The sequence below is a fragment of the Salmo trutta genome, chromosome 13 (genome assembly GCF_901001165.1).
Source record: "Salmo trutta chromosome 13, fSalTru1.1, whole genome shotgun sequence".
NCBI classification, from domain to species: Eukaryota; Metazoa; Chordata; class Actinopteri; order Salmoniformes; family Salmonidae; genus Salmo; species Salmo trutta.
In genome coordinates this window covers 30,896,203-30,918,317 of record NC_042969.1, presented here as the reverse complement: position 1 = coordinate 30,918,317, position 22,115 = coordinate 30,896,203, and the positions used below count along the sequence as shown (strand labels likewise).

General features: G+C 36.7%; 1 protein-coding gene and 1 long non-coding RNA gene across 4 annotated transcripts; both read left to right on the top strand.

Moving 5' to 3' along the window:
- Nucleotides 1-3,743: 3,743 nt before the first annotated feature.
- Nucleotides 3,744-19,412, top strand: LOC115205630 (zona pellucida sperm-binding protein 3 receptor). Of its 3 annotated transcripts, none has more exons than XM_029771810.1 (8): nucleotides 3,744-3,967; nucleotides 4,100-4,279; nucleotides 6,971-7,070; nucleotides 7,829-7,902; nucleotides 8,124-8,306; nucleotides 8,575-8,754; nucleotides 17,579-17,653; nucleotides 19,191-19,412. In XM_029771810.1, exons 1-8 carry the CDS (start codon nucleotides 3,886-3,888, stop codon nucleotides 19,256-19,258), a joined length of 942 nt encoding a protein of 313 aa, XP_029627670.1. In that variant the 5' UTR covers nucleotides 3,744-3,885; the 3' UTR covers nucleotides 19,259-19,412. The 3 variants fall into 3 exon arrangements, with proteins under 3 accessions (XP_029627670.1, XP_029627672.1, XP_029627671.1); XM_029771812.1 differs by lacking the exon at nucleotides 19,191-19,412 and adding an exon at nucleotides 17,341-17,483 and having other exon boundaries at nucleotides 3,747-3,967; nucleotides 17,579-17,661; XM_029771811.1 differs by lacking the exon at nucleotides 19,191-19,412 and having other exon boundaries at nucleotides 3,747-3,967; nucleotides 17,341-17,649.
- Nucleotides 17,738-19,166, top strand: LOC115205631 (uncharacterized). The gene is made up of 3 exons (XR_003880650.1): nucleotides 17,738-17,750; nucleotides 18,100-18,216; nucleotides 18,308-19,166. It is a non-coding gene; the product is annotated as an uncharacterized LOC115205631 (long non-coding RNA).
- Nucleotides 19,413-22,115: the final 2,703 nt, after the last annotated feature.

The following is a 22,115-nucleotide window of genomic DNA, read 5'->3' as shown; positions in this document are numbered from 1 at the left end:
TGGGAGAAGATTTTAATATCATCAGACATTTGAGAAATGTACCTGTCATCCATTTTCATTTGGTGCGAAACCCATTAGGGCGTCCAACCACGCGACCAGAGCGTAAATAAATTAGGGATATTGGCGAAATGAGCCACATTTAGTCCTTGTGTTTCGATGTGTAGGATATGCAAAACTGTATAGCCTATTGTTCTATTGGTTTTTACTTTACTTAAACAACAAATGTCCACCTCACGGCTCAGCTGTCAGAGATTTAAGCACTAAATGCAACAGGGCATTGCATGCATAAGCCTGTAGGCTTAGGCGTCCACTGTATGATATACATATTAAACAAATAAATATAAACGAAGAGAAGCTTAAGCCTAGGCCCAGAGTGAGCGCGAGATAGAGATATGCTATGACACCAACATGCATTTCTTTGTCAGATGGCCACGGCGTCTGCTACACAAATATAGGGGACAGAAGGAGGCTAATTCGTTATTTTTTCGATCAGAATATTCTTAATAAAGATAAGCATTATATTGTTAGATTATAGGAGTAACTCTGGTAGTCCTAAAACATTCTTCCTCACCTCAAATTCAACTGTAAGAGTCAGTGGGAGCACTGGTGGGCACTGCCTTCATATCACAGGCCAGCGGTATAATAGGCTAATAGCCACACCACACCAAACCTTCAGAACATGTTCTAAAATGTATTAGGGTAATATCAAAGTAAGTCAATCCATTGTTTATATGGAAAATACAATCATTTTATTATATCGTGGAAAACACAACAATACAGTTGTATGAAACAATGAAAATTAAACAAAACACTTGCGAACTGGTTTAAACCTTCACAGAAGTTTTGAACAAGCTGTATTGCAGCAATTACCAAGAAAAACTAGTGCCTACCATGCCAAACAAATGACAGCAATAGACTCATTACATTTATTTGACAAAAGGCCTACTTATAACGTATCTTAAACTAAATACGGAGCACACAATTAAAGGCCGATCAAACTAAATTTAGCCAACAAAAATGTCTCAACGGAATGAAACGAAACATATTTAGCATATTTAAAGAATTGGTTTAGATTAATAAATATAAATAAAATACTAATAATGATATACAATAATTGTAGAACAGATTATTATAAATACGAATTATTTTTTATTTTTTATTTAATGCATCCTATCTGAATAGTAAGTTGCACCGAAGCCTGCATTTTGCAATTTTTTTGCTATTAAAAAAATATTCTGCTAATGTCTTCTATCGTATAAATGACGGAGAATTGCATGAAATGCATATATAAAAGGCACATTTTCTTCCCCAGATCCTGCTAAAAAAAATACATGTGTGGAAATGGTATTAACGTGTCTGCTCAACTGTATGCCACTACGCAAAAGCGAATATAGATACATGCAATGCTTTATTATAAATGGGCTTTTTGTTGAGCAACAAATTCTCCTTTAGCCCAATCCCATTTAGCCAATGTTCCAAACCCAAAGGAGGGAGCCAAATGAGCCTGCCAGGACACTACATTACCCAAGAGTCTTTCCTGGCAGTGACTGAAGATCGTGTTCGAGTGTGACGTTGGTTATGTCGGTTTTGCGATGACTATCACTTGTCTCGGTGACACTTGGAGCAGTGTGGAATGCACCTGCCAGAGTATGTCATTTACATGACCATCCATTCTATGTGTCACTAAGACTGCCTTTACTCAAGCAGCCGAAATTTGATCTTATGCCCAATTTTCTACACTCACAGGACAGGACCTTCTCTCCAGTAGATGTACTAATAGAGTTGTCCTACACTCACAGGACCTTCTCTCCAGTAGATGTACTAATAGAGTTGTCCTACACTCACAGGACAGGACCTTCTCTCCAGTAGATGTACTAATATAGTTGTCCTACACTCACATGACAGGACCTTCTCTCCAGTATATGTACTAGTAGAGTTGTCCTACACTCACAGGACAGGACCTTCTCTCCAGTATATGTACTAGTAGAGTTGTCCTACACTCACAGGACAGGACCTTCTCTCCAGTATATGTACTAGTAGAGTTGTCTTACACTCACAGGACAGGACCTTCTCTCCAGTATATGTACTAGTAGAGTTGTCCTACACTCACAGGACAGGAGCTTCTCTCCACTAGATTTGTTGCATCATATTATAGCACAGCTAAAGGTCTTATATAGAACCCAAATGAACCCTTAATGTAAAAAAAAAATACTTGCTTCTTATACGGCACCGCTAAATGTTCTATATAGAACTCTTAATTAAAACATTTTCAAAAAGAGGGGGGGAATAAATGAAGTGATATAACCTGTTCTGGTTATTTAGAACCTTTTTCCTGTTTTCTGTCTTCTATTTGAGTTACATTTACATTTTAGTCATTTAGCAGACACTCTTATCCAGAGCGACTTACAGTAGTGAATGCATACAACACCATGCTCTACCAACTTAGCCACACGGGACCTAGAGTTGAATATTCTGTCCTTGTTTTCAGACATTACATTGTCGATTCAAATGTACAGAATTGCATGGCATCAGGGTGGTCTGCCAGACTCGCTATCTGTGAAGGTCAGTGACTGATGTGAAAGGGCACATGAAGGCACGCACGCACACATGCGCACACATGCGCGCACACACACACACACACACACACACACACACATATTCAGGGCTGTCCTTCAGCACACTTGTTTGATGTTTGATTTTTGCCCAGCTCTGCCTGGCTCTTCAAGCCACCAATGCAAGCATGCAGACTGGGTAAAGAACACTGTAGGTGAAGTCTGCTGCTATATTTATGTCCTCCAGCAATAACACAATCTCCAAGCATCCAGAAATAGATGTATTTCAACAGTTGGAGGATTGATGATCCAACTTGCTTTATATTGTGGATTTAACTCTAAATACCTTTCTGATTTTGATCCATGACACCAAGATCACGTCACCTTACTTAACATGTAATTTCACATCCAGATGAGGGGGTTTCCACCGTGTGTGTGTCTGTGTCTGTTTGTGTGTGTGAGAAAGAGACCGTCTCGCTATTATCGGTCTACACCAAACATATTGGATCCTTATTTTAATGACTTTGTATTTAATCACCTTGTTTTAATTCATCGTTGTCTGAATGGTTGTAACATCAGTTATTTGTTCAACGGACAGATGTTCTATCAATCAGCAGGTCGTGTTGACGATAATATCAGGGTAATTTAATAGTCTGCAACCTGTGTAGCAATATGTTCACCAAGTAAATTAGAACATTACTAGCTAACAGAAGGCTATAGGTCTACATGCTTCCACCCATGGATGTCCTAGCCTACTTTATTGTCTTCAAAATGTTGTGAAAATGGCCCATTTGTTGGGCACCTCCAGAATAAAATATACATTTTACATCACAACATGTGGTCAGAGTATAGGGGATCGGAGAAGTTCATGATGGTGCAAATCTCAAGTCTCTCTCTAATGCAACACTGTCATCTACTGTCTCATTCTCAGCTAGAGAAGATCTCTACCTCTACTTTATGTATGGACAGATGCTCTTCTCCCTCTCACCCACTAGAGGTCAACAAACTATTCACTTGATCTTTACTGGCACAGAGTGGGGGTTAGCTCTCAGCAAATAATGTGTGTGTGTGTGTGTGTGTGTGTGTGTGTGTGTGTGTGTGTGTGTGTGTGTGTGTGTGCGCATGTATGTATGTGGGTTTGTTTGTTGTTCTCAGTTGTGTTTGTCATATTGAGTCATGGCTAGTGAGTGAGGACAAAACAACTATATATATACAGTGCTTCAGTATCTCACTGTTTCAGGTTGGTTTCACTCAGGAGAAGAAGGTATTACCACACATATATAGGAAAATAAGGTATTTCCACACATCTATAGGAAAATAAGGTATTACCGGTATGCAGATCTGCAGGGATGCATGTTTTTTTCTTTTAAAAACATTGCTCGTTTACCTTACGTTTGAGGTTGAAACTATTCAAGGTAAAGTCACTTTTCCATATTTTGCCAGTCATGTTCTTGCTGTGCAATAGAATGTTTATGTTTCTTTGACTAAAAGGTCGTAATTTTAAAAACATACAAATATTGACCAACAAATTCTCTTGTCCCATTCAGCGCAATGTTCCAAGCCCAAAGGAGGGAGCCACATGAGCCTGTCAGGAGACTACATTACCCAAGAGACTTTCCCGGCGGGGTCGAACGTCGTTTTCAAGTGTGACGTTGGTTATGTCGGATTTGCGATGACCACCACCTGTCTCGGTGAAACCTGGAAAAATGTGACATCTACCTGCCGGAGTATGTCATTTACATGACTATTCATTCTATGTGACACGAAGGCTGCGTTTACACAGGCAGCCTAAAATACCTGACCTGATTTGTCAAAATACCAATAATAGTAAAACAGTATCTGCATTAGGCTGCCTGTGTAAACGGAGCTGTAAAATGTACATTACTGGATGTGACTATTGTCACTTTAGACATTGTCTATGAGAATCTTGTAATGTACTTTATATTTAACACACTGTCTATGAGAATCTCCTAATGTACGTTAGATTTAACACATTGCCTATGACAGTGGTCACCAACCGTTCGATCGCGATCGACTGGTTAATCTCCAAGGCATTCCTAGTCGATCACCAAACATTTCTGTAAAAACCCAACGACAAAGCCTTGTGTTCCTATTTTTTGTCGGTAGCTGCACTTCATTCAGCAGCCTTAGCGCCAGGAAGGCAAAGTGTTTCCATTTAAACAATGTCATGTGTCTGAAGGTGGATATCCAGCTACCTGGCAGACCCAGCGAGCCAATCAAGTGCACCTATAGGCCAACCGCTGGCCAATCAGATAGCTCAGATCACCGTGTCTGCACTGTTTCTTCGAGCCAGACTGTCAAAATAAGCACTAAACGCACAGCAAAGTTGATACTGTGAGATTTAAAAACCTTTAAATCATTACAACAGAGAGAGTCAATGAATATAGCAAAGAGCTGCTGTTCTTATGAGTAAGTTCATATTTCAGTTGCTATTCAGCACTGTAAAAACTCTTTAAAAGCATTGCAGCTGCAATGAATGATAAGCTTACGTTGTTATTATTAGCGGCAATGTCACGTCCTGACCAGCAGATGGAGCTGTTGTAGTAGTTTGGGGGTCAGGACGTGGCAGTCTTGTGGGTGTGTTTGAATGTTCTGTGTGTCTTGTGACTCCTGATCAGGAACAGCTGAGGATCGTTGTTCCTGATTGGGAGTCATATATGTAGGAGTATGTTTGTCACTGGGGTTTGTGGGTGGTTGTTTTTGCACTGCGTTTATAGCCTGTAAAACTGTTACTGTTGTCACCTGTATTGTTTTTTTCAAGTGGATGCTTTACTCTTTTTTGGTAATAAAAAACCATGAGTATTCACATACCTGCTGCGCCTTGGTCCATTTATGAAGACCACCGTTACAGGCAAGTGTCTTTTTTAATATCGTGGAATATTTCGCTTTCTCTGGTCATAGAAGTAACATGAATTGGTGAATGAGGCAGAAATAATGCAGTGCAACTTGAGTTTCGCAATCAGCTGGAAGACTGGGTCCCTTTTTGTCAGCGGAGTTTGGGAGAGTGAAAGGGCGGTGAGTTGGGTGAGAGGCAGGCTCGTCGCTGCTACCTCCCTTCACTCAGACTGACCATCAGATATAGGCCATCCGTCCAGTAAAACATATTTATAAATAAATATATATATGCAGTACCAGTCAAAAGTTTGGACACACCTACTCATTCAATGGTTTTTCTTTATTTTCACTATTTTCTACATGGTAGAATAATAGTGAAGACATCACAACTATGAAATAACACATATGGAATCATGTAGTAACCAAAAACGTGTTAAACTGTCACGTTTGTCATAAGGATGGGACCAAAGCGCAGCGGGAATGTGAACACTCATCTTCTTTATTATGAAGAAAACCATAATAAACACTTAAACAAAAACAACGACGAAAAACAGTCCTGTAAGGCACACAGCTTACATACGAAACAACTACCCACAAAAACCCATGGAAAAACACCCCTACTAAATAGGACCTTCAATTAGAGGCAACAAGGAACAGCTGCCACCAATTGAAGGTCAACCCAATAAACTAAACATAGAAATAGAAAAACTAGAACGAACATAGAAATATACCAACATAGAACATTAACCAAAAAACCCCGAAACACATAAAACAAACACCCCCTGCCACATCCTGACCAAACTACAATAACAAATAACCCCTTTACTGGTCAGGACGAGACATAAACAAATCAAAATATATTTTATATTTGAGATTCTTTAAAGTAGCCACCATTGCCTTGATGACAGCTTTGCACACTCTTGGCCTTCTCTCAACCAGCTTCATGAGGAATGCTTTTCCAACAGTCTTGAAGGAATTCCCACATATGCTGAACACTTGTTGGCTGTTTTTCCTCCACTCTGCGGTTAAACTCGTACCAAATCATCTCAATTGGGTTGAGGTCGGGTGATTGTGGAGGGCAGGTCATCTGATGCAGCACTCCATCACTCTCCTTCTTGGTCAATATGCAATGATAATGTATTGGGCCAATCGCCTACTGCACAAACCTTATTGATAAATAACTATTTTTAATTGGTTCATGTTTCATATGCTTATGTTTTTTAAGTCATGTTTAAAACAAATCTGAGCTGTATATTGCATTTTGACTCAGAAAGTGATCTTGACTCAGAAAAGGTTGTTGACCACTGGTCTATGAGAATCTCCTAATGTACTTTATAATTAACACATTGACTATGAGAATATTGCAATGTACTTTACATTAAACATATAGTCTATGAGAAAATCTTAATTTACTTTACATTAAACACATTGTCTATGATAATCTTTATAATGCATGCCAATCTCTAACCATAACTACCGGATGAGCTGAGTTATGTATTTGTTATCATAATTTTATCAATCTAAACTTATGATTCTGTTATCGTGTTATCATGTCTGTCCAGGGAGATCCTGTGGCTCCCCTGGAGAAGTGATGAATGGCAGGTATGACCTCACAGAGGGGGTGGAGTTTGGAGCCAGAGTAACAGCCCAGTGTGACAAAGGGTCAGTAGTACACACTCACAGGACAGGACCTTCTCTCCAGTAGATGTACTAATAGAGTTGTCCTACACTCACAGGACAGGACCTTCTCTCCAGTAGATGTACCGGTAGAGTTGTCCTACACTCACAGGACAGGACCTTCTCTCCAGTATATGTACTAGTAGAGTTGTCCTACACTCACAGGACAGGACCTTCTCTCCAGTAGATGTACTAGTAGAGTTGTCCTACACTCACAGGACAGGACCTTCTCTCCAGTAGATGTACTAGTAGAGTTGTCTTACACTCACAGGACAGGACCTTCTCTCCAGTAGATGTACTAATAGAGTTGTCCTACACTCACAGGACAGGACCTTCTCTCCAGTATATGTACTAGTAGAGTTGTCCTACACTCACAGGACAGGACCTTCTCTCCAGTAGATGTACTAGTAGAGTTGTCCTACACTCACAGGACAGGACCTTCTCTCCAGTATATGTACTAGTAGAGTTGTCCTACACTCACAGGACAGGACCTTCTCTCCACTAGATTTGTTGCATCATATTATAGCACAGATAAAGATTATATTTAGAACCCCAATGAACCCTTATTGTAAAAAAAAGGACTTGCTTCTTATACGGCACCACTGAATGTTCTATATAGAACTCTTAATTTACATTTTTGTTCAATAATAGGCGCCATATTTGAAGAAAGTGGTTAGCTATTGTATAACCTTTTTTAGTGTTCTGTTTTCTATTTGAGTTGAATATTCTGTCCTTGTTTTCAGACATTACATTGTGGGTTCCAAAGTACGGAATTGCATGGCATCAGGGTGGTCTGGCAGACTCGCTATCTGTGAAGGTCAGACACACACACACACACACACACACACACACACACACACACACACACACACACACACACACACACACACACACACACACACACACACACACACACACACACACACACACACACACACACAAACACACACACACACACACACAATCAATAACTGATTGATTAAAAAATGACTGTGAACACACCATTATTTATTTCTTCATGTATTTTTGATGTTGCAGTGGTGAGGTGTGGAGCACCTCCTGTTGTTGCCAATGGAAGTCTGTTGAACAGAGCTGAAGAGTCGTATGCCTACAGAGAGTTGGTGGAGTATCAGTGTGACAGGCAACTGACTCTGGATGGACCCAGGTTCTTACACTGCTCTGAAACAGGACAGTTTGAGCCATATCCACCTAAATGTATCGGTATGTTTCAGAACTGAATAAATAATAAACTATTCCATTATGCTTAAAAAAAATCACAGATTGACCAATTGATTGATTGATCAATTCAGTGACTGATCAATTGAGTTATTGATTGATTGCATGATAGATTTTTTAATTGGCTGATTGGTTGATTAATTGGTATATTCCTATTGGTTCATCATCAAAGACCTACATTTAATTGTAGGTAAAACATGAATTGGATATGGTACACATGGTGATGTTGTTGGTTCTATTTCTTGTATCCTAGACATAACTTGTCCAACACCTAAAATCGATAAAGCTTTCCGCGTAGAGGGACATATACCTCCATATAAATACAAGTCTTTCGTCAGATATGAATGTGAAAAAGGATATGAAATGGAAGGTGAATCAGGTCTTACCTGTGAAATAGACAGCCGCTGGTCAGCATCATACCCAACATGCAAAGGTAAGATGCATTGTGCACACATGATTCAATAGGTCTGTCTTGTCTAACTTGGATTGGTTCATAGATACATGTTTTATTATGAAACAAGTATTGTGATCCATGTAGATTGTTTATTTTAAATCATATGTCTTAGTTATTAGAACACTATGACATAATGGACTTGTCCTAGTTATTAGAACACTATGACATAATGGACTTGTCTTAGTTATTAGAACACTATGACATAATGGACTTGTCCTAGTTATTAGAACACTATGACATAATGGACTTGTCCTAGTTATTAGAACACTATGACATAATGGACTTGTCTTAGTTATTAGAACACTATGACATAATGGACTTGTCTTAGTTATTAGAACACTATGACATAATGGACTTGTCCTAGTTATTAGAACACTATGACATAATGGACTTGTCCTAGTTATTAGAACACTATGACATAATGGACTTGTCTTAGTTATTAGAACACTATGACATAATGGACTTGTCCTAGTTATTAGAACACTATGACATAATGGACTTGTCCTAGTTATTAGAACACTATGACATAATGGACTTGTCCTAGTTATTAGAACACTATGACATAATGGACTTGTCCTAGTTATTAGAACACTATGACATAATGGACTTGTCCTAGTTATTAGAACACTATGACATAATGGACTTGTCCTAGTTATTAGAACACTATGACATAATGGTCTTGTCTTAGTTATTAGAACACTATGACATAATGGACTTGTCTTAGTTATTAGAACACTATGACATAATGGACTTGTCCTAGTTATTAGAACACTATGACATAATGGACTTGTCTTAGTTATTAGAACACTATGACATAATGGACTTGTCCTAGTTATTAGAACACTATGACATAATGGACTTGTCTTAGTTATTAGAACACTATGACATAATGGACTTGTCCTAGTTATTAGAACACTATGACATAATGGACTTGTCCTAGTTATTAGAACACTATGACATAATGGACTTGTCCTAGTTATTAGAACACTATGACATAATGGACTTGTCCTAGTTATTAGAACACTATGACATAATGGACTTGTCCTAGTTATTAGAACACTATGACATAATGGACTTGTCCTAGTTATTAGAACACTATGACATAATGGACTTGTCCTAGTTATTAGAACACTATGACATAATGGACTTGTCCTAGTTATTAGAACACTATGACATAATGGACTTGTCCTAGTTATTAGAACACTATGACATAATGGACTTGTCTTAGTTATTAGAACACTATGACATAATGGACTTGTCCTAGTTATTAGAACACTATGACATAATGGACTTGTCCTAGTTATTAGAACACTATGACATAATGGACTTGTCCTAGTTATTAGAACACTATGACATAATGGTCTTGTCCTAGTTATTAGAACACTATGACATAATGGACTTGTCCTAGGTATTAGAACACTATGACATAATGGTCTTGTCCTAGTTATTAGAACACTATGACATAATGGACTTATCTTAGTTATTAGAACACTATGACAGAATGGTCTTGTCCTAGTTATTAGAACACTATGACATAATGGACTTGTCTTAGTTATTAGAACACTATGACATAATGGACTTGTCTTAGTTATTAGAACACTATGACATAATGGACTTGTCTTAGTTATTAGAACACTATGACATAATGGACTTGTCCTAGTTATTAGAACACTATGACATAATGGACTTGTCCTAGTTATTAGAACACTATGACATAATGGACTTGTCCTAGTTATTAGAACACTATGACATAATGGACTTGTCCTAGTTATTAGAACACTATGACACAATGGACTTGTCTTAGTTATTAGAACACTATGACATAATGGACTTGTCCTAGTTATTAGAACACTATGACATAATGGACTTGTCCTAGTTATTAGAACACTATGACATAATGGTCTTGTCCTAGTTATTAGAACACTATGACATAATGGACTTGTCCTAGTTATTAGAACACTATGACATAATGGACTTGTCCTAGTTATTAGAACACTATGACAGAATGGACTTGTCCTAGTTATTAGAACACTATGACATAATGGACTTGTCTTAGTTATTAGAACACTATGACATAATGGACTTGTCCTAGTTATTAGAACACTATGACAGAATGGACTTGTCCTAGTTATTAGAACACTATGACATAATGGACTTGTCTTAGTTATTAGAACACTATGACATAATGGACTTGTCCTAGTTATTAGAACACTATGACATAATGGACTTGTCCTAGTTATTAGAACACTATGACATAATGGTCTTGTCCTAGTTATTAGAACACTATGACATAATGGACTTGTCTTAGTTATTAGAACACTATGACATAATGGACTTGTCCTAGTTATTAGAACACTATGACATAATGGACTTGTCCTAGTTATTAGAACACTATGACATAATGGACTTGTCCTAGTTATTAGAACACTATGACATAATGGTCTTGTCCTAGTTATTAGAACACTATGACATAATGGACTTGTCCTAGGTATTAGAACACTATGACATAATGGTCTTGTCCTAGTTATTAGAACACTATGACATAATGGACTTATCTTAGTTATTAGAACACTATGACAGAATGGTCTTGTCCTAGTTATTAGAACACTATGACATAATGGACTTGTCTTAGTTATTAGAACACTATGACATAATGGACTTGTCTTAGTTATTAGAACACTATGACATAATGGACTTGTCTTAGTTATTAGAACACTATGACATAATGGACTTGTCCTAGTTATTAGAACACTATGACATAATGGACTTGTCCTAGTTATTAGAACACTATGACATAATGGACTTGTCCTAGTTATTAGAACACTATGACATAATGGACTTGTCCTAGTTATTAGAACACTATGACACAATGGACTTGTCTTAGTTATTAGAACACTATGACATAATGGACTTGTCCTAGTTATTAGAACACTATGACATAATGGACTTGTCTTAGTTATTAGAACACTATGACATAATGGACTTGTCCTAGTAATTAGAACACTATGACATAATGGACATGTCTTAGTTATTAGAACACTATGACATAATGGACTTGTCTTAGTTATTAGAACACTATGACATAATGGACTTGTCCTAGTTATTAGAACACTATGACATAATGGACTTGTCCTAGTTATTAGAACACTATGACAGAATGGACTTGTCTTAGTTATTAGAACACTATGACATAATGGACTTGTCTTAGTTATTAGAACACTATGACATAATGGACTTGTCTTAGTTATTAGAACACTATGACATAATGGACTTGTCTTAGTTATTAGAACACTATGACATAATGGACTTGTCCTAGTTATTAGAACACTATGACAGAATGGACTTGTCTTAGTTATTAGAACACTATGACATAATGGACTTGTCTTAGTTATTAGAACACTATGACATAATGGACTTGTCTTAGTTATTAGAACACTATGACATAATGGACTTGTCCTAGTTATTAGAACACTATGACAGAATGGACTTGTCTTAGTTATTAGAACACTATGACATAATGGACTTGTCTTAGTTATTAGAACACTATGACATAATGGACTTGTCTTAGTTATTAGAACACTATGACATAATGGACTTGTCCTAGTTATTAGAACACTATGACATAATGGACTTGTCTAAGTTATTAGAACACTATGACATAATGGACTTGTCTTAGTTATTAGAACACTATGACATAATGGACTTGTCCTAGTTATTAGAACACTATGACATAATGGACTTGTCCTAGGTATTAGAACACTATGACATAATGGACTTGTCCTAGTTATTAGAACACTATGACATAATGGACTTGTCTTAGTTATTAGAACACTATGACATAATGGACTTGTCTTAGTTATTAGAACACTATGACATAATGGACTTGTCCTAGTTATTAGAACACTATGACATAATGGACTTGTCTTAGTTATTAGAACACTATGACATAATGGACTTGTCCTAGGTATTAGAACACTATGACAGAATGGACTTGTCCTAGTTATTAGAACACTATGACATAATGGACTTGTCCTAGTTATTAGAACACTATGACATAATGGACTTGTCCTAGTTATTAGAACACTATGACATAATGGACTTATCTTAGTTATTAGAACACTATGACATAATGGACTTGTCTTAGTTATTAGAACACTATGACATAATGGACTTGTCCTAGTTATTAGAACACTATGACATAATGGACTTGTCCTAGTTATTAGAACACTATGACATAATGGACTTGTCTTAGTTATTAGAACACTATGACATAATGGACTTGTCTTAGTTATTAGAACACTATGACAGAATGGACTTGTCCTAGTTATTAGAACACTATGACATAATGGACTTGTCCTAGTTATTAGAACACTATGACATAATGGACTTGTCCTAGTTATTAGAACACTATGACAGAATGGACTTGTCCTAGGTATTAGAACACTATGACATAATGGACTTGTCCTAGTTATTAGAACACTATGACATAATGGACTTGTCCTAGTTATTAGAACACTATGACATAATGGACTTGTCTTAGTTATTAGAACACTATGACATAATGGACTTGTCTTAGTTATTAGAACACTATGACATAATGGACTTGTCCTAGTTATTAGAACACTATGACATAATGGACTTGTCTTAGTTATTAGAACACTATGACATAATGGACTTGTCCTAGTTATTAGAACACTATGACATAATGGACTTGTCCTAGTTATTAGAACACTATGACATAATGGACTTGTCCTAGTTATTAGAACACTATGACATAATGGACTTGTCCTAGTTATTAGAACACTATGACATAATGGACTTGTCCTAGGTATTAGAACACTATGACATAATGGACTTGTCTTAGTTATTAGAACACTATGACATAATGGACTTGTCTTAGTTATTAGAACACTATGACATAATGGACTTGTCCTAGTTATTAGAACACTATGACAGAATGGTCTTGTCCTAGGTATTAGAACACTATGACATAATGGACTTGTCCTAGTTATTAGAACACTATGACATAATGGTCTTGTCCTAGTTATTAGAACACTATGACATAATGGACTTGTCCTAGGTATTAGAACACTATGACATAATGGACTTGTCCTAGTTATTAGAACACTATGACATAATGGTCTTGTCCTAGTTATTAGAACACTATGACAGAATGGTCTTGTCCTAGGTATTAGAACACTATGACATAATGGACTTGTCTTAGTTATTAGAACACTATGACATAATGGACTTGTCCTAGTTATTAGAACACTATGACATAATGGACTTGTCCTAGTTATTAGAACACTATGACATAATGGACTTGTCTTAGTTATTAGAACACTATGACATAATGGACTTGTCCTAGTTATTAGAACACTATGACATAATGGACTTGTCCTAGTTATTAGAACACTATGACAGAATGGTCTTGTCTTAGTTATTAGAACACTATGACAGAATGGTCTTGTCTTAGTTATTAGAACACTATGACATAATGGACTTGTCCTAGTTATTAGAACACTATGACATAATGGACTTGTCCTAGTTATTAGAACACTATGACATAATGGACTTGTCCTAGTTATTAGAACACTATGACATAATGGACTTATCTTAGTTATTAGAACACTATGACATAATGGACTTGTCCTAGTTATTAGAACACTATGACATAATGGACTTGTCCTAGTTATTAGAACACTATGACATAATGGACTTGTCCTAGTTATTAGAACACTATGACATAATGGACTTGTCCTAGGTATTAGAACACTATGACATAATGGACTTGTCCTAGTTATTAGAACACTATGACATAATGGACTTGTCCTAGTTATTAGAACACTATGACAGAATGGACTTGTCTTAGTTATTAGAACACTATGACATAATGGACTTGTCTTAGTTATTAGAACACTATGACATAATGGACTTGTCCTAGTTATTAGAACACTATGACATAATGGACTTGTCCTAGTTATTAGAACACTATGACATAATGGACTTGTCTTAGTTATTAGAACACTATGACATAATGGACTTGTCTTAGTTATTAGAACACTATGACATAATGGACTTGTCCTAGTTATTAGAACACTATGACATAATGGACTTGTCCTAGTTATTAGAACACTATGACATAATGGACTTGTCCTAGTTATTAGAACACTATGACATAATGGACTTGTCCTAGGTATTAGAACACTATGACATAATGGACTTGTCTTAGTTATTAGAACACTATGACATAATGGACTTGTCCTAGTTATTAGAACACTATGACAGAATGGTCTTGTCCTAGTTATTAGAACACTATGACATAATGGACTTGTCCTAGGTATTAGAACACTATGACAGAATGGTCTTGTCCTAGTTATTAGAACACTATGACATAATGGACTTGTCCTAGTTATTAGAACACTATGACAGAATGGTCTTGTCCTAGTTATTAGAACACTATGACAGAATGGACTTGTCTTAGTTATTAGAACACTATGACATAATGGACTTATCTTAGTTATTAGAACACTATGACATAATGGACTTGTCTTAGTTATTAGAACACTATGACATAATGGACTTGTCCTAGTTATTAGAACACTATGACATAATGGACTTGTCTTAGTTATTAGAACACTATGACATAATGGACTTGTCCTAGTTATTAGAACACTATGACATAATGGACTTGTCTTAGTTATTAGAACACTATGACATAATGGACTTGTCCTAGTTATTAGAACACTATGACATAATGGACTTGTCCTAGTTATTAGAACACTATGACATAATGGACTTGTCCTAGTTATTAGAACACTATGACATAATGGACTTGTCTTAGTTATTAGAACACTATGACATAATGGACTTGTCTTAGTTATTAGAACACTATGACATAATGGACTTGTCTTAGTTATTAGAACACTATGACATAATGGACTTGTCTTAGTTATTAGAACACTATGACATAATGGACTTGTCCTAGTTATTAGAACACTATGACATAATGGACTTGTCCTAGTTATTAGAACACTATGACATAATGGACTTGTCCTAGTTATTAGAACACTATGACATAATGGACTTGTCCTAGTTATTAGAACACTATGACATAATGGACTTGTCCTAGTTATTAGAACACTATGACATAATGGTCTTGTCTTAGTTATTAGAACACTATGACATAATGGACTTGTCCTAGTTATTAGAACACTATGACATAATGGACTTGTCTTAGTTATTAGAACACTATGACATAATGGACTTGTCCTAGTTATTAGAACACTATGACATAATGGACTTGTCTTAGTTATTAGAACACTATGACATAATGGACTTGTCCTAGTTATTAGAACACTATGACATAATGGACTTGTCCTAGTTATTAGAACACTATGACATAATGGACTTGTCCTAGTTATTAGAACACTATGACATAATGGACTTGTCCTAGTTATTAGAACACTATGACATAATGGACTTGTCCTAGTTATTAGAACACTATGACATAATGGACTTGTCCTAGTTATTAGAACACTATGACATAATGGAATTGTCCTAGTTATTAGAACACTATGACATAATGGACTTGTCCTAGTTATTAGAACACTATGACATAATGGACTTGTCTTAGTTATTAGAACACTATGACATAATGGACTTGTCCTAGTTATTAGAACACTATGACATAATGGACTTGTCCTAGTTATTAGAACACTATGACATAATGGACTTGTCCTAGTTATTAGAACACTATGACATAATGGACTTGTCCTAGTTATTAGAACACTATGACAGAATGGACTTGTCCTAGGTATTAGAACACTATGACATAATGGACTTGTCCTAGTTATTAGAACACTATGACATAATGGACTTGTCCTAGTTATTAGAACACTATGACATAATGGACTTGTCCTAGTTATTAGAACACTATGACATAATGGACTTGTCTTAGTTATTAGAACACTATGACATAATGGACTTGTCCTAGTTATTAGAACACTATGACATAATGGACTTGTCCTAGTTATTAGAACACTATGACATAATGGACTTGTCTTAGTTATTAGAACACTATGACATAATGGACTTGTCTTAGTTATTAGAACACTATGACATAATGGACTTGTCTTAGCTATTAGAACACTATGACATAATGGACTTGTCCTAGTTATTAGAACACTATGACATAATGGACTTGTCCTAGGTATTAGAACACTATGACATAATGGACTTGTCCTAGGTATTAGAACACTATGACATAATGGACTTGTCCTAGTTATTAGAACACTATGACATAATGGACTTGTCCTAGTTATTAGAACACTATGACAGAATGGTCTTGTCCTAGGTATTAGAACACTATGACATAATGGACTTGTCCTAGTTATTAGAACACTATGACATAATGGACTTGTCCTAGTTATTAGAACACTATGACAGAATGGTCTTGTCCTAAGTATTAGACCACTATGACAGAACCTCTTGTCTTAGTTATTAGAACACTATCACATAATTGTAACCCTATTTTAAGATTATCTTCTTGTGTTTATGTTTCAGCATTTTTTCAACGGATGTATGACCTAATGGTTTCATATCATATCATTCTTTCAAGAATGGTGGATATTAATTCAGAATTAGCATCGTCTTACAATGAAGCAGAGAGTACAGGACCTTGAACTAGTTACCTGTTCCAAGACATGGTAGGAGGAGATGCTGTCTGCTCTGCTGTTACAGCAAGACACCCGACAAACATCTGAAAAACTAATTTCTATGACAACTTATGTTTGCATTATAGTGTCGGAAGACAGCAACCCTGAAGCTGAAAAAAGTTTATTTTCCAAGATTAAAAATGAAGTCAAAGGTGGACTCAGTAAGTCATTGGGTGGTTTATAAGTAATTATTTGCATAGCTGTATGCACAACTGTTTTCATGTGTTCTGCATCACGTTTTGTAAGTTTTCTCTGTAGGTTATCACTGTAGGTATTCTCTGTAGGTTATCACTGTAGGTATTCTCTGTAGGTTATCACTGTAGGTATTCTCTGTAGGTTATCACTGTAGGTATTCTCTGTAGATTATCACTATAGGTTATCACTGTAGGTATTCTCTGTATGTATTCTCTGTAGGTTATCACTATAGGTATTCTCTGTAGGTTATCACTGTAGGTATTCTCTGTAGGTATTCGCTGTAGGTTATCACTGTAGGTTATCACTGTAGGTTATCACTGTAGGTTATCACTGTAGGTTATCACTGTAGGTATTCTCTGTAGGTTATCACTGTAGGTTATCTTTGTAGGTATTCTCTGTAGGTTATCACTAGGTATTCTCTGTAGGTTATCACTGTAGGTTATCACTGTAGGTATTCTCTGTAGGTTATCACTATAGGTTATCACTGTAGGTATTCTCTGTATGTTATCACTGTAGGTATTCTCTGTAGGTTATCACTATAGGTATTCTCTGTAGGTTATCACTGGAGGTTGTCACTGTAGGTTATCACTGTAGGTTATCTCTGTAGGTTATCACTGTAGGTATTCTCTGTAGGTTATCACTATAGGTTATCACTGTATGTATTCTCTGTAGGTTATCACTGTAGGTATTCTCTGTAGGTTATCACTGTAGGTATTCTCTGTAGGTATTCTCTGTAGGTTATCACTGTAGGTTATCACTGTAGGTTATCACTGTAGGTATTCTCTGTAGGTTATCACTGTAGGTTATCACTGTAGGTATTCTCTGTAGGTTATCACTATAGGTATTCTCTGTAGGTATTCACTGTAGGTTATCACTGTAGGTTGTCACTGTAGGTATTCTCTGTAGGTTATCACTGTAGGTTATCACTGTAGGTTATCACTGTAGGTATTCTCTGTATGTATTCTCTGTAGGTTATCACTGTAGGTATTCTCTGTAGGTTATCACTATAGGTATTCTCTGTAGGTTATCACTGTAGGTATTCTCTGTAGGTTATCACTATAATAGAATTAAACCAATATGAAGGTAAATAAAAAAAAACAGCCAATTTTCTTCAGAGGTGAATGAAACAGAACTCTGTAGGTTATCACTGTAGGTTATCTCTGTAGGTTATCACTGTAGGTTATCACTGTAGGTATTCTCTGTAGGTTATCACTATAGGTTATCAGTGTAGGTATTCTCTGTAGGTTATCACTGTAGGTATTCTCTGTATGTATTCTCTGTCGGTTATCACTTTAGGTATTCTCTGTAGGTTATTTCTTCATGTTCTATATGTAGGTTATCTTTGTAGCCTGCAGTTATATTGTGCTGTGAAGCCTAGGGTGGTTCATTCAGCTTATTCTATTGTTTTGTATTGTTTTGTTTTTCATTCTATTGAGGTGTACGTTTTATGGTGTCAATCCAACTTTTTACATCCCGCAATTTCATAACTTGTCCTTTTTTCAGACAAAGTTTTAAACTGGGTTTCCAACACAATCCCGAAGGTAGAACTCAAGCTCCCCTGGACGAGGTAATGACAGATTTAGACTAAAAAACTATTAAATTCATCACCTTCGGAAGGACATTCAGGACATCAAAATGAACCTTTACACATGTAGCTTTTACAGTAGTAACAATTAGAGGTCGACCGATTAATCGGAATGGCCAATTAATTAGGGCCGATTTCAAGTTGTCATAACAATCGGTAATCGGTATTTTTGGCCACCGATTTGCCGATTTTTATTGTTTATTTTTTATATTAATATTTTTTAACTAGGCAAGTCAGTTAAGAACACATTCTTATTTTCAATGACGGCCTAGGAACGGTGGGTTAACTGCCTTGTTCAGGGGCAGAACGACAGATTTTTACCTTGTCAGCTTGGGGATGCAACCATACGGTTAACTAGTCCAACGCTCTAACCACCTGCTTTACATTGCACTCCACGAGGAGCCTGCCTGTTACGCGAATGCAGTAAGAAGCCAAGGTAAGTTGCTAGCTATCATTAAACTTATCTTTAAAAAACGATCAATCAATCATAATCACTAGTTAACTACACATGGTTGATGATATTACTAGTTTATCTAGCCTGTCCTGCGTTGCATATAATCGGTGCGGTGCGCATTCGCGAAAAAGGTCTGTCGTTGCTCCAACTTGTACCTAACCATAAACATCAATGTCTTTCTTAAAATCAATACACAAGTATATATTTTTAAACCTGCATCTTTAGTTAATATTGCCTGCTAACATGAATTTCTTTTAACTAGGGAAAATGTGTCACCTCTGCAACAGAGTCAGGGTATATGCAGCAGTTTGGGCCGCCTGGCTCGTTGCGAACTGTGAAGACTATTTCTTCCTAACAAAGACAGCCGACTTCGCCAAACGGGGGATGATTTAACAAAAGCGCATTTGCGAAAAAAGCACAATCGTTGCACGACTGTACCTAACCATAAACATCAATGCCTTTCTTCAAATCAGTACACAGAAGTATATATTTTTAAACCTGCAAATTTAGCTAAAAGAAATCCAGGTTAGCAGGCAATATTAACCAGGTGAAATTGTCACTTCTCTTCCGTTCATTGCACGCAGAGTCAGGGTATATGCAACAGTTTGGGCCGCCTGACTCGTTGCGAACTAATTTGCCAGAATTTTAGGTAATTATGACATAACATTGAAGGTTGTGCAATGTAACAGGAACATTTAGACTTATGGATGCCACCAGTTAGATAAAACACGGAACGGTTCCATATTTCACTGAAAGAATAAACGTGATTGTTTCCGGATTCAACCATATTAATGACCTAAGGCTCGTGTTTCTCTGTGTTATTATGTTATAATTAAGTCTTTGATTTGATAGTGCAGTCTGACTGAGCGGTGGTAGGCACCAGCAGGCTCGTAAGCATTCATTCAAAATAGCACTTTCGTGCATTTGACAGAAGCCCTTCGCAATGCATTGCGTTGTTTATGACTTCAAGCCTGTCAACTCCCAAGATTAGGCTGGTGTAACCGATGTGAAATGGCTAGCTAGTTAGCCAGGTGCGCGCTAATAGCGTTTCAAACGTCACTCGCTCTGAGACTTGGAGTAGTTGTTCCCCTTGCTGTGCATGGGTAACGCTGCTTCGAGGGTGGCTGTTGTTGATGTGTTCCTGGTTCGAGCCCAGATAGGAGCGAGGAGAGGGACGGAAGCTATACTGTTACACTGGCAATACTAAAGTGCCTATAAGAACATCCAATAGTCAAAGGTATATGAAATACAAATCGTATATAGAGAGAAATAGTCCTATAATTCCTATAATAACTACAACCTAAAACTTCTTACCTGGAAATATTGAAGACTCATGTTAAAAGGAACCACCAGCTTTCGTATGTTCTCATGTTCTGAGCAATGAACTTAAACGTTAGCTCTCTTACATGGCACATAATGCACTTTTACTTTCTTCTCCAACACTTTGTTTTTGCATTATTTAAACCAAATTGAACATGTTTCATTATTTATTTGAGGCTAAATTGATTTTATTGATGTATTATATTAAGTTAAAATAAGTGTTCATTCAGTATTGTTGTAAGTGTCATTATTACAAATAAATAAATAAAAAAATTGGCCAATTAATTGGTATCGGCTGTTTTTGGTCCTCCAATAATCGGTATCGGTATCGGCAATCATAATCAGTCGACATCTAGTAACAATAAATGTCATCTAAAAAGTAGCTTGACTTCTGGTATCATTCCATACATCTGTAGCCAGACACTTTTCTCCCTCTCTACCACTAGAGGTCAGCAAAGTATTCACTTGAGCTTTACATACCCACATAATATATCAACTTGAGCTGTGATACTCTTGAGTGGTATTTGTGTGTGAGAGAGCGTGAGAGTGTGCATGTGTCTAACCCCTCTGTGTGTGTGTGTGTGTGTGTGTGTGTGTGTGTGTGTGTCAGAATTTCCATCAATCCTAGGTAGGTACATGGTTCCGTTCACATTGTCATTCCAGAACATTTTTCTTGTTTGTTTTGAGCCTATTGATAGTTGCATAGTGAGTCTGCCAGAAAAAGCTTACAACATTGTGGTATCTTCTGCTTTCATATGAAGGAACTGAACCAACCACTGCTGACATAGGCTACATCCCCAATGACACCATATTCCCTTTATAGTGCACTACTTTTGACCAGGGTCCATATGGCTCTGATTAACAGGAACACAGTACTGTATATAGGGAACAGGGTGCCATTTGGGATGCACACTTACAGACTGCACATGGAAATGTTGGACAGCAGGTTACTTTGGGATGCACCCCTTGTCTATGGGCCAGGCTGGCTGGGGTTTCCATTCATGTGACATGGAATTCCTGGCTGAAATTCACAACATAGATTCCCAAATCATGTTGTTCTATTCTACCA

Bases quoted from the DNA above. Each gene is read 5' to 3' on its own strand.
- LOC115205630 (XM_029771810.1), top strand. From the start codon at position 3,886: ATGCAGATCTGCAGGGATGCATGTTTTTTTCTTTTAAAAACATTGCTC. The intron at 7,903-8,123 runs GTCAGACACACA...TTGATGTTGCAG, and splicing joins CAGACTCGCTATCTGTGAAG to TGGTGAGGTGTGGAGCACCT. The intron at 17,654-19,190 runs GTAAGTCATTGG...TCCTTTTTTCAG, and splicing joins TGAAGTCAAAGGTGGACTCA to ACAAAGTTTTAAACTGGGTT.